Consider the following 14,387-nt stretch of genomic DNA (forward strand, 5'->3'; position numbering starts at 1 on the left):
ATTCACACATAAACCAAACCTCTATGTGTTAAACAGGAAAATTAATGGCATTGTAGTTTTCAACTTTACTTCAGTTGAGTATTCACAATTACAAGCTTCCTGAAATAGTTTCATTTGAAACAAAGGAAGAAGGAAGCAAAGAAATAAGAAATATTTTTTATTTTAAATGGTATATGAATGCAGTCAATCAGTGACACTTGAAAAAAACTTGAAAAACTTGCACAAATTTAAATCTTTATTGGTTGCTTGTGTTTGCTGCTGTCTATGTAACTCAGAACAACCAACCATGGGAGAGTCCAAAGCACAGCGCAGCACGCAGTAATAACCCTAGTCATTAATTAATTTTCAAATTCAATGCTTAAGATTTTATGTTGCTACAGACCTTTAGAAAATAAATGATAATCCCAGTCACTATAAAAGAACAAAACAACAAAACATCAATTGGTTATTGAGTTAGGTAAGACACAATCACAAAACAACTTACAAAATGCTTGTAAACATTAAGGTAATATCTGACTGTTTTTTTCACAAAAACATTTCTTTACTTTCATACAAGTCATGTGATCTACTATTGATGGAATCCCTGAAAGCCAATTTTTTTAACACTGACCTATTTTTGAGTCTGACCAAATCTGAAAGTAAAAAAAAAATCTAGATAAAACTATAATTTGTTTTTGTGGTTTTCATGAAAGGCAAGCAAAAAAGAATACAGTAGTGTCTAAAATCTCTCTGGCATTTCTACTATCTTTCCTAAGCTCTTCATAATTAATTTTCTATAGATCTTTGTTTCTTCAAGTTACTCTTCAGTTTTGAAAATTTTTTTCAAAGTCTTCTTATGTTATTTTCAAATTAAGACTCTTGGATGCCAGAATTAGGACAGGAGTTTGAAGTAGAAGCAGAGCCATTTTTTAAGGGTCATAACAGTGAAGTCTGCTCCCAGATCTAAAACACAGCTACTATGGCAATTTATGATATAAATAAATTCTTTGAAAATTGTCATATTCTTATTCATATAGTTTGAAAATGTAATCCTATGCTATATCACTCATTTTACATCATTGTTTTGTGCTTTCAAATTTAAAAGAAAGATAAAAAGGTGAATTACTGTCATAACTGAACTTGTTTTATCTACCGGTTCCAATTAATATTATACATGCAGTAGTATGGTGGTGTGGGTTGGAGAAATATAAAATTAACATAATTACACATTCTCTGGAAACCAAAGATAATATCTAGAATATTAGCATTGTCTCAATGTTTGATACATTAGGCAGCTTTAGAGAAGAATTTGCATGTAATTAATTTCATTCATATCATAACATTTATGTACAGTCGCTTATCATTGATATACTGCCACTGCCTCTGCCATAATTAGATTCAAAGGAATATTTTTATAAATATAAATGTAAATGTAAAACTGCACTGAGATTTGCTTCAGGTTAAGCAAACCAGTGCACCAAAGCAGCTCTATAATTCTGATAACATGCTGAGATTTAAATGACATGAAAGTACAGTAAAAAGGACAGAAACATGGTTGCTGCAGCTTTGAAGTGGGAAGCGGATGAAATCCCAGTGCAAAGCAGATAATTGTGTTGCGTTCCAAATAACAAAAGCATTCAAAACTGGCTTTCCTAAAAATAACCATCACCCCCCTGTCACACAATCTCTGTAGACGCTCCAAGAAAAAGAAACAAAAACATCTTCTGTGTAAATGTTGTAAACTAAAACAGGTCGAAAAATACCTCATAAGTTCAGTGAGATCTTTTCAACTTGTGTGGAAATATTAAACCCATTTACCAAAACTGAGCATACAAGAGCTGGAGCCTTGAGCAAAGCAGTTCTGTACCACACTCCAATTAAATGATCAGCCAAAAAGACAAAAGAGCAGAGTAAGCAGTAAGAGCTATGAGTTTTTTACTTTATCATCATTAGTAGAAAATGTCACAGGCAGAGAGAGAGAGCTGATGAAGGCCTTTGGTGTCCTTGGATAGACCTAAATGTGTGAGTGTTATGCCAGGTGTTACACAAGTAAATAAACCAACTGCTCATCCTCCCACAAACACATCCAACCCACACATAGGGCCACGCAGGGCTCAGATACTGCAGTTTAACAGAAACAGGTGGCAAATGTGCTTCAACAGAGTATAAGGACCTTGGATTTAATTTACCTTTCCAAACTTTAAAACCTAAATCAACTTTTTGCTCAAAGTCCAATTCCATTTCATCTATCAACAGTTGGTTAAAGGAAATGTTTATTAGACATAAATTGTAGTAATTCAACAGGAGGAAGGTATTTTGGTCTGTTAATTTCCATGCAGAACGACCACATTTAGAAAACAGTACAAGAGAGCACCTATGATTTCATCAGATTGCTGATTACTTTATTAGAACTAAGTTGGGTTTCTGCTTTAGGGTCTGTCAGTTCTAGGCCCTTTCTCTGTCAGCTGGAGGGTTTGTTGGCACTGGCTGCAACCATGTTCTGTCTTCCTCACCTGACAGAATCTCCCAGCCTGTGAGACTATGAGGTTCTACAAAACTCATTTGGAAAGCCTCACTGAATGGAAAGTACAGTCTGGACATCTTGAGGTTCATCTCTGGATTCAGAAACAACTTGGCAAGCAAGCAAAATAAGTTATCTGGAGTGTCTCTACAGTAGGTCCATGGAGACATAACAAACAATGTTTCCTGGAAAATTAGCATTTGGCTGAAACACATCTTCTCTGATGGCTCTGTGCCCTTAATCTGTTAGTCCATCATTTTACCCACTCTCTTCTGAGTCAGTTTGAGAGCTTAGCTCATAGACAACTGCTCATTGTTTGCCACATGTCATTAGGTGACCATTAAAAACAAAAGATTGCACTATTTGTTTTTTATTTCAGAGTAAAATATCTTTTGAAATGAAGATAACTGTATGGAGCTAGTTTGTGCTCAACATTGACTGACAAGCACTCCTTTGAAGGAAAAATAATAAAAATAATGTGTCAATTTTAAAGCATATTGCATTCTAAACAACAGTGGCAGAAAAAAGATCATTACTTTAAATTGCATTATATGACATGCATTGACACACCTCTAAATAAACATCTTTATAACTACTTCATGGTCAGAAACACACCACATTGCTTAAAAATCTAAGGAAGGTCAACTGTATGATTATTTCAGCTCAGTCTAATGAGAGTATGTAATGTGTTTACAAAAAGTTAGATTTCTGAGGGTCTATAACTCCAAATACTCCCAGATGCCTCCTCTAAAACATGTTGTGGTAGTTTATTCTATAAATTTACAGTTAGTAATTAATGGGTAGTAAGTGGGTAGCAATTTTGATTTTTCCCATCAGATGTCATAAAATGGTACATACTGCTACTTAAAATAAACTTGTTAATATAGGTCTCCATTGTGCCTTTAAAACAGATGTGGCCTATTGTGCAGTTGACCTCTGAGTCTGGAGCATGAGAAGGCAATCAAAGAAGGTTGATTGGATTTTTTGTGAATCCTATTTGTATTGACTTGGCCATATGTTTAGGGTCTTTCCATATGAATGACCCAATGAAGATAATTTTATGATACCATACCAGGGTGCTTTTCCACATATGTTTCCTTTTTTTAAACAAGTCAGTGAGAGTGTTTGACATGTCTAATCTGACCTAAGCACATGGTTCTAGTTTAAGACTCTAATTTAACTAAATTCACATTTTCATGTTTGTGATTGTAGAACAGGAGAGGTTTCCATGTAGTATTCACAGATCTAATAGTTTTAAATCACTGACATTATGACTGAAAATGCAAGCCAGTTAGAACAAGGAGCTATTTTATGTAGCAGTTTTCTTACCTATGAAGATGAAGGCGCATTGGTCTAATCTAAATGGTATATTTGTCTTTTTTCATTTTGAAAAGCACCAAAGAGAAATGGGCAAAGAAAAAAAAATCGTACTTTTTACACAATGTAAATTGCATTTCTATAGCTTCTTTTAGTCTTTTGACCATTCAGACAGTTTTTGCACTACAGTGACATTCGCTCATTCACAGACCGATTCACAGATTGGTGGGCAACATGGGCGTCAGTATCTTGCCCAAAGATGCTTCAACATGTGGTGGAGGGGAACTGGATTCGAATTCTCTATCAACAAATTGCCAAATGACCGCTTATCCACACTGAGCCACAGTCACCAAAAATGGGCCAAAATACTACAACAAACCAACTGTAGATGCAGGATTGTTTTTTATGTTTTTAGTTTCTTGATATAGGAAGCAATTTGGTTTCCATTTGTAACCAATCATGTGTAGTTGGAAATATTTAGTTTTAAAACCAGCAGTAATGTGCTGACAAGTTCAATCTTTTTTTTAGCTTTTTTCTTTAAGTATTTTATTCCCCACATTTTAGATTAAAAGAATGACCAATGCATGCAACAGGAAGTCTTTTTCCATCTATCATGAGGATTTCTGCTGCCGGCACAAGGAGCGCAGAGATATTGGTCAATGGCCCCAGAGGCAAAGTCATTAGTCTGCAGCTGATGACTTTTCAGATTGCAATGTGAATAAAGTGGAGCCTGACAAGATGATATCTATTATTGTGCACTCTCAACTCTTATGCAGTTTTTTTCTATTAAACTGTAAATCAGAATAGAATTGAATAGAGATATCTTTCATTGTTCTTCAATGGGAATATTCAGGTCTACCAGAAAGGCAAATGAAGTATGCAGATAAGGTAAAAATAAGGATTATGATAAGAATCAAAAAGACAGTAAGGGCATAATAAATAATACTGTAGAGGTAATGAGAATACCATCCTCCGATTTAAATAAATATATGAGTAGGGCAGTTTTAAAATAATTAAAAAATGTACAAACTGGACAGAATAATAATAGTGCAAGCCTAAATCTGTGAAGCTAAATCAGTCAGAGGGTGTAGCAATAAATCCACAGAAGAAGGGATTGCCTTTAGGATAGCAATACAATGTATTTTCATGGGACAGATAAAATCCACTACAGGTGGCTCTCAATAATTATAATACCACTGAAAAGTTAATTTGCTTTATAAATGCACTCCAAAAAAGGAAACAGTTTATTAAACAGATTCACTACACTATAGTGTTATATTTCAAGCATTTATTTCGATTCATTGTTATAATTATAGCTTAGTCTTTTGGATAAATTACTTCATCAATGTGGCGTGACATGGATCAGCCTGTGGAGACGGTAAGGAAGCCCAAGTTGCTTTAATAGCCATCTTCAGCTCTTTCGCATTGTTGTCTCTGGTGTCTTTAATCTTTCTTTTGACAATAACCTGTGGATTCCCTATATGGTCAGGCATGCTTGTTGGCCAGTCAAGCGCAGCGATAACATGGTCATTAAAGCAGGTATTAGTATTTAATGCAGTATGGATAGGTGCCAAGTTCTGCTGGAAAATAAAACCAGCATCTCCATAAAGCTTGTCAGCAAAGTGAACTATTAAGTGCTGTAAAATATCCTGCTGGATGGCTGCTTGGACTTTGGACTTGATAAAATACAGATGACCAACACTGGTGAAACACACGGTCCCTCAAATTATCACTGACTGTAGAAATGTCACACTGGACCTCAAGCAGCTTGGATTCTGCCCCTCTCCCCTCTTCCTCCAGACTTTGGGACTTTGATTTCTAAATGAAATGTAAAACTTATTTCAAAAGAGGACCTTGGACAACTGAACAGCATTCCAGTTCTCTTTCTCTTTAGTTCCTTCTTGCACAGGAGTGGCTTAACACCAGGAATGCGACAATCCATAGCCTATGTCCTGGATACGTCTATATGTGGTGAGCATGGAAGTCCAGCTGCAGCCCATGACGTGTGAATCCCCCTTCAAACTTTTAAGTTGGCTTTGCTTCATAATCATCTAAAGGGTGCAATTATCCCTGTTGCTTTTGTATTTTTTTTTTACCACACTTTTTCCTTCCAGTTAAGTTTCATTAATCATTGCAAACAGCTCATTATGAGCTGCCATGCTCTTTAGCAATTCCTACCTTTCTGTCTGCAAGTCAGAAAGCTCCCCAATAATTGTATAGGCCACAAAAGATTTCTGTGTTTAATCACTTTTCATTGATCTTATGTATTCAAAATTTCCAAGAAACTGAAATCTGGGTTTTAATTTGCAGCAAGCTAAATTTATCAGAATTAACAGAAATAACCCTTCAAATGTATTGAGGAATCTAACTAGTGTATAAGTTTTACTTTTGGAACTGAATAAACTGAATAACATGTGAGAAATTAACTTTTTTATGATAAATGATATTCTAATTTATGGAGATGAGCTGATGTTTGTGTGTGAATGAGAATGCTTATCCTTGGGCATTTCAGTTAATGAAATAAAAACAGATGCAATTTATGATGTATTGATTTCTTTTTAAGTCTCATAAAAAATGGACCCATTCTCTCCTAGCTGCCCATCAATGTCCACAAAACTGGTACATGATAGACACCATAATCACCCAAATAGGCTGGAAAACTAAAACATGTCAAACTAATTTAAGAAATCAATATCTATCTTCTGGCACAGGAAATACTCAAAGCTCTTGGGCTTTAAAGACACAGAATGGCTCTAAAAAGAATCCTATTAGACACTGGCCCTGTTTCACTAAGGGTGCTAAACATGAAAAATATGAAAGCACATGTATTGCTTGTGGGGGAATTTGTGATTGCTTTCTCGGCCCATTGATTCGAACTCACCCTAAAGTCGATTCCCACAGTGGAGATGAAGCTGCCGGCAAGGAAAGCCCCGTCTTTGAAACGGACAAGTAGACAGGTTTTCCCAACACCGGAGTCTCCAACAAGCATAACCTGCACGATAAAACACATAAGCCGAAAAGTCATCTTCGAAGGACTGACAATTAGTGGCAAGTGTTGAGCCACTCCACTGAATAATAATAAATAATAATAAATATATCCAGTCAAAAAAGAGAAGACAATCCTACATATGGGCATGAAAAGGCTGCAGTTCCTCTGTATTTCTGTGTTTGGTCAGTGTAGAGGGCAAACATGACCAAGTCTGTGACCAGTGGATGTTCTTACATCCTTCCTGTGAGTGTGTTCTTGCATGTAGAACAAACATACATTACTGTGCTTCTTTGCACATGGTTTTATTCAGAGCAGTGATTGGATTAAAGGTTTTATGTGATTACAGTTATCAGGTTAGCTGAGGGACTGTGGGACCCAGATATGGATATCAAAAGTGGCTCCTGGGTCCAGAGAGGATGCAGACACGAGATGAAAGACAGAGGAAGCAGAGTGAATGGATGCAAAGAACAGGGTCACTCAGCAGATGCACAGCTATAGAAGCAGGTGCAAATCTCACCCTTTGGTATTGTTATTGTGTTGTGCTATTTTTAACCAGTGCTTTTATTATTTTTAATATTTGTGTAATTTTAATCAGATCCATCAGTGACCAGGACTGATGGTACCAGGACAATGGTAACAAAGAGACATACAGTGCCTTGGAACAGCATTCCTCCCCTTTAACTCCACTTTTAACAGGTTACAACTGGAAAGGTCATCATAGTTTATTTGGATCTTGTAACAAACCCACACAAAGTAGTACAATATAAGAAAACAGAAGGAAAATCATGCAAAGTTTTTTACAATTAAAATCTTAAAAGTGGCATGTGCATGTATTCACTCCCCTTTAAGCTGATAGCCCTAAATAAAATCCAGTGGAGCCATTTTCATTCAGAAGTCACAGAGCCCACCTGTGTGGAATTGACTCTCTTTTAATTAATTTAGCTGTTCTGTGAAGGCTTCAGAGAGACGAAACATGGTGATAGCAGTGTTATGCTGTGCAGATGCTTTCATCTGCTACTGAAATATAATCAAAATAAGGTTTTCCAAGGAACTGATTCAGCGGGACTAAACACATACAGTACAGACCAAAAGTTTGGACACACCTTCTCATTCAAAGAGTTTTCTTCATTTTCATGACTATGAATATTGTAGTTTCACACTGGAGGCATCAAAACTATGAATTAACACATGTGGAATTATATATTGAAAAAAAAATTTTGAAACAACTGAAAATATGTCTTATATTCTAGGTTCTTCAAAGTAGCCACCTTTTGCTTTGATTACTGCTCTGCACACTCTTGGCATTCTGTTGATGAGCTTCAAGAGGTCGTCACCTGAAATGGTGCCTACTTTGAAGAACCTAGAATATAAGACATATTTTCAGTTGTTTCACACTTTTTTGTTCAGTATATAATTCCACATGTTAATTCATAGTTTTGATGCCTTCAGTGTGAAGCTACAATATTCATAGTCATGAAAATAAAGACAACTCCTTGAATGAGAAGGTGTGTCCAAACTTTTGGTCTGTACTGTATGCAAACCACAATTTTCAGATTTTTATTTTGAAAAAAAAAAGTGAAAACCATGTATCATTTCCTTCAGCATTACACATATGCTCTACTTTATGTTGGTCATTCACATAAAAGGCCAAATACAATACACCAAAGTCCGTGGTTTTAGACTTAATGTGGAAAGGTTTAATTGGTATGAATAGGTTCGCAAGGCACAGTACTTTGTAAACAAGCAAAACAAGGACATTGTTGCACTTGCTTCAAACTGTGGCTTCAAAAACACAAAGTAGGTGGCAGACTTAAAGCGTTTCTAAGGCAGACAATGATAATCTGTGGGTGTGAATCTGAGTTTGTGTTCCTGTGAAGTGGCAGCTTTCCACTCACATACGTGCTCTGAGCATGAAACCATGCAACACTTACTTATTGTGTACACAACCTGGAGGGCAAAACTAGTTGTATAATCCGAATGACAAAAACATTTTCTTGCTATATTTTATCCATTTTAAAATTTTCGATAATCAAAACAGGAAATTATATCGTGTAAATATTAGTCAGTTCAACAACATTTAATATTTATGAGAAAAAAGTGTAGACTTGTCTGATGAAGTCGACACCCCAGTGTTATTAAATTGTCCCTCACCCTTTTTTCTTTTCATCAAAATGACTGACATAAAGTAATTTGCTCTTACCCGAGCTACCGTTGTTCCTTACCTTGAAAGCGATGTCATAAAACTCGTTGCTGTTGCTGATGGAGGGTCTGATGGGATGGACTACGCCGTTCATCTGAACAATGCTCGAGCTGCTCCTCGCAGTTTTTCCGGAGCCTTTCCCGGTGGGGTAGCCAGCTGACGGGCTGCTGTTTGTGGCTTTGCCTTTGGCTGCCTTCTTGCGAGACATCGCTTTCCCAAAAAGGTTTAAACTACCGCGTTATCTCTCTCGGCAATCTCAAACTACAACCCAAACCCCCACCCCCACAAAAAAACAACCAAATCCACGCGAAATGGGATGTGAAAAGTTGCAGCAGTGCAGAAGTTGAATCAGTTCGTTCACCTGTGCGTTGAACGCATGTTTGTTCACAATTCGCTGCTTTTCAAAGTAGGAGTGAAAACGCAGCGCACCCTGGCTGCTTCTTCTGCAGGTTCCTGCTCCTTCTGGTTTCAGGACAGCAGCTTCGGCGCTGAGCGCATTTGCAGCAACGAGCACATGTGATGCAGCAGAAAACTTCACCTTCACGGCACATCAAAACTGAAAACAACTGGTTAAAATTGAAACCCAGAACACGCTTAGAGTTAAGAGATGTGCCGGTTAGGATAGAAACACTGGAGTCTACATATCATCAATGACACTGATTGATGACATTGCTGAAACAATGCATCACTGTCCTTGGTGCTGAAATGCTCTCTTTGCTTGTAGCCGGTGTTTTAATTTAAGAGTGATATCTATAAAAATCAAAATAAACTGCAAGTAATCTATTACTTTGAAAACCTAATTACATTCCACATTTAATATTTAGATTTTAAAATCTATATGTGCTTGCATTCCTCTTTTCTATGGAATGAAAAGTTTTAAACAGCCTCTTTTAGAAATTGTATTAAGCCATCAGCTGCTTAATTTTGGAAGTTCACGGCAAGGATGTCGACATACTACAAAAACAAAAACAAAACAAACAAAAAAACTGGCTAATAGGAGGAATAATAGTCGTTAGTATTTATTAACGATTAATTAGGAGAAAACAACTGAAACACATTTGCCACCTGTGGAGCATGTTTACTGCGATTTCAAGAAAACGCCACAAGAGGTAGCTACACTAATGTATAATAGAAAATTACATGATCATACTGCAGTCGCAAAGTATGTTTAGAGTTGTCAAATGTGGCGATTTAAGTGTATGGCAAGACTGAATATATGTTTTACAAGAACTAAAAAACATTTTGTCATTTTCCAAAGCAAAGTGCAACTAGAGCAATAACATAAAGCTACAATAAAGTCAGTTGATTACCTTCTAAACGTTCCTCTCTGTATACTATATTCCATGCAGGGTTCACTTACAGTCTTTTGCAAACATATTTACACCTCTCGAAGTGTTTCACATTTTGCTTCATTACAAACACCAATACCATGAAGACAAAAACATGTCAACCACAAAAGTTTCATTCTCCAACATGTTTGCTTTGCTCCCTACACATCTTGTGTCAAAGTTTTAGCAGGACTTCTTCGGGCTATTCTCTGACCATTCTTCCATAAAGTGTGTGTGCAAGACCAAGAGTAATTCTGTAAACAAATTCTACCACCTGAACTCTGATCTCTGTACCTCCTCCACAATGAGCCTCTTGCCTGCTTCTCTGATAAATGCTTCCCTTGCCTGACCTGTCCGTTTAGGCAGACGTCCATGTCTTTATAGGCTTCCAGTTGTGGCATACCTCCACCCTCCATTTTCAGATGATTGAACAGTGCTTCATGAGATATTTAATGCTCAGTCAATTTTTTGTAAGCTGATCAGAAAGTTGTAGAGAAGTTTAACTCTAAACCTCTTCACAACTTTCTCCCTGCTGTGTTCCTTGGTTCCTTGGTCTTGGTCGACATGTTGTTTGTGACGCGTTCTGTGGTTTAGAGTAACCAACGTGCAGACAAGAGCTAGGCAGCAGCATGTTTAAAGGAGCCTTCTTCTTTATTCAAAGAATAATCCAAAACGAAGCAAAGCACTGCAGGTACAAAAACATAGACCAAAATCCAAAACTTACACTAGTTGACTCTGCAGGCAGATGATAAGCATAGCACTAAGACGAAGGTAGTGAACGGAGTAGTAACGGAGATTCGAACAGTAAGATCCAGCAAAGAACAATCAAAACCAGAGAGCTTATAAACAGAGGAGAGTGAGGTACGAACCAATGAGAAACAGAGGCAGGTAATCAGAGGAGAATGGAAAACAGGTGTGGACCAGGTAGTAGAGAACTGAGGGAATGTGAATAGTTGCTAAGGTGACAAGGCTAGAAACAAAACATGAGGGAAACTAGATAGGAACATAACCAAAGAACCTGACTACAAAAACAAAACTTTAAATAACAAAGCTCAAGGAAACTAAGCAAAACTATGGACGAAGATAATAAACCAAAAGAGACATAAGAACCTAGAATAATCATTAACTAAAGTAAACCGAGAAACTAGAGGGAATAGAAGAAACATCAAAACCTAATAATTAACAAAGAACCCATAAAGGAACTCTGACCGAAGATAAACAAAACTTAAACCACAAAAAGGGAACCAGGATGAGAAGGAACAGAGGAAATAAACAGGTAAACAAAGAGCGCAGGTGAACAACTATTTAAACATAAATAAACACAGATATACTAAAAGGGAAACTAAACTAGAAACTACAAGAAAGACAAGAGAACTAGAATACAACAAATATAATAATAGTCATAAGAAAACCATAACAAATAATAGAAAATAAACTACTAAAAAACTTAGAGAAATTCCAAACTAATAGAAAACACAAGACCACAACAAAACCAGAGATGTCGGTTCACGACAATTTGTTCACTAACGTTCTTTAACAAATCTCCAATGCCTTCAGAAAACAGCTGGATTTATGATGAGATTATATTACCACAGATGGACTTCTTTACTAACTAATTGAATTTAAGAGGCAACTGGTTGTACTGGATTTTGTTTAGGGGCATCTGGGGTGAATACAAATGTGACCCAAAAATCCCAGTTAATTGCAATTAATTAGTTACAGTCATATTTAGTGCATCATGCATTTTAATTACGTTAATGTAATTTTTAATCTCTAATTTAGTTTTCTTGTCCTTGATTTGTTTGGGTAGTCAGTCACATCTTGAAATGGACAGTGATTGGCTGCCATTGGGTTTAGGCTTGTTTAGCATAGGCTCCCATTGTAGTTCAGAGGGCAAGGTCATAGATGAGGAGCCGTGAGTTGCATATAGGAGTCGTGAAAATTGAGGAGTCAGCATGTTTGCGGCGCTCTCTGTATCAATGGTGGATTTGGTACAGACAGCGCCGCAAACATGCCGGCTGCTATGAGAGCCCTTCCATATGAGCACATCGCCTGCAATGCTCATATTCACCAGAGGACCATCACCATCTGCCTCGATAGCAGTGGGTTTGCCGGTGTACTTGCAAAGTGCTGCAGAATTGTTGGCCATTTTACACAAAGCTCTGCAAGTACCACAGAACTTAACCAGCAACAAGAAGAGTGAGCAACGTATGCAAGATGTACCTACCAGGTGGAATTCCACAATCCCAATGGTCTCACGCCTCTTACGCAACTGAGAGACTTGCCAGGCTAGGTTGGACCAACAGAACAACCACAATTGGTCATGCCAACTGAAGATGAGTGGGGGAAACTGCACAAACTGGAGGTCCCACTCGAACCATGCAGGTAAGCCCAAATAAAGACCAGTCCGCTTTAATAAAATAAACTACTGTCGCATGTGTAAACGAAAGAACATAATGTAGTTTCGTATTGGGACAATTAAATAACAAACCAGTAAGATTAAATATTCAGCTAAGTTTATTTTGCAAATTAATGCACCTGTGCAGATATGTGACTAAGCTGCTGGGTACATCTCTTGCTCTGTAGTGCTGCTTGGTTTTTGTCATCTGTGAGAGACTGTTTAGCCTCGCAGGCCACATAGTACAGAAGAAAAGGGCAGCCTTGCTCCCCGAAAATGTGACCAAACTGGTCTGTCTCAGAGACTGGCTGAAGAAGAGGAAATAAGAGGCAAGAGGTAGCTGTTTTGTCCTCTGCAGCCTGCTAGAAGTGATTGCTTGATGTTATTTCAGTATTTTATTTTGTGTTGATGAAAAATGTTATTTCTTTTGTGCAAACTTACAGCACTGATTGATGAGTCTGTTTTATCTATTTTATATTTGAAGCAGAACAAAAGCTACAAGTTTAGTGTTCAATGCTTGTATTGTTCAGCATTCTGTTTTTTGATTTGTTGACTTAAAGCACGTAATATGCACTTGATGTTTTATGTTTGTTTATTTATTTTTTTCTAAATTCAGTTCAGTTCAATTCAATTCAGTTTATTTATATAGCGCCAATTCACAACATTCACAAAAGTCAGATACATACATTCCAATTAATCTTAACCATTGAACGGTGCAGTCAGATTCAGTTATTTATTCAAATTGGATAAAACATTTTTCTATCTAAGGAAACCCAGCAGATTGCATCCAGTCAGTGACTTGCAGCATTCACTCCACCTGGATGAGCATGTAGAGACAGTGGACAGTCACTGGCGTTGACTTTGCAGCAATCCCTCATACTGAGCATGCATGTAGCAACAGTGGAGAGGAAAAACTCCCTTTTAACAGGAAGAAACCTCCAGCAGAATCAGGCTCAGTGTGAGCGGCCATCTGCCACGACCGACTGGAGGTTTGAGAGAACAGAGCAGAGACACAAAGAGAACAAAGAAGCACTGATCCAGGGGTACTTTCTATGGGAAGGAAAAGTAAATGTTAATGGATGTAGCTCCTTTAGTCGTTTCACCTAGAAAGAATGAACAGATAAACTCTGAGCCAGTTTTCAAGGATAGAGTTTGAAAGAGAGCACATAGAGTTAGTCACAGTAAAAGCTCAGTCAATTGCCATGTCTAGGAGAGAGAAAGGGTTAAACACTGAAAGACAGGGCCATGTGGATCATCGGTAGAGGGTGAGCATTAAGTTGTTGCCAGCAGAAGCTTGGATGATGCCCCTCTCCAGAAAGGTGTCACAGGTAGACACAGAGTCAGGCCAGTTGTAGCTTCTAGGAAGAGAAAAGAGGGAGAACATAAAGTTAAAAGCTGAAATAACAGCAAATAATGCAGAATTGGAGAGTAGTGTGAGAATGTAGCGAAGAGGGTGAAAGTGGTCATTATGTCCTCCAGCAGCCTAAGCCTATAGCAGCATAACTACAGAGATAGCTCAGGATAACCTAAGCCACTCTAACTACAAGCTTTATCAAAAAGCAAAGTTTTAAGCCTAGCCTTAAAAGTAGACAGTTTGTCCATCTAGAGCCCACTGATGGCCTTTGTTATACTAAAAACCACAACGATTGGGATAC

General features: G+C 37.4%; 1 protein-coding gene across 1 annotated transcript in view; it reads right to left on the reverse strand.

Annotated features, from left to right (window-relative positions):
• LOC124863452 (ras-related protein Rab-26-like) overlaps positions 1-9,634 on the reverse strand; it is a 73,084-nt gene extending 63,450 nt beyond the window's left edge. The window contains exons 1-2 of the mRNA XM_047357825.1: positions 9,029-9,634; positions 6,699-6,809 (exon numbers count right to left, since the gene is read on the reverse strand). Coding sequence (XP_047213781.1) covers positions 6,699-6,809; positions 9,029-9,214 — 297 coding nt within the window. The 5' untranslated portion in view covers positions 9,215-9,634. The remainder of the gene's footprint in view (positions 1-6,698; positions 6,810-9,028) is intronic.
• Between the last annotated feature and the right edge of the window lie 4,753 nt (positions 9,635-14,387).

This window comes from Girardinichthys multiradiatus, chromosome X (assembly GCF_021462225.1).
Source record: "Girardinichthys multiradiatus isolate DD_20200921_A chromosome X, DD_fGirMul_XY1, whole genome shotgun sequence".
In the NCBI taxonomy this organism is placed as follows: Eukaryota; Metazoa; Chordata; class Actinopteri; order Cyprinodontiformes; family Goodeidae; genus Girardinichthys; species Girardinichthys multiradiatus.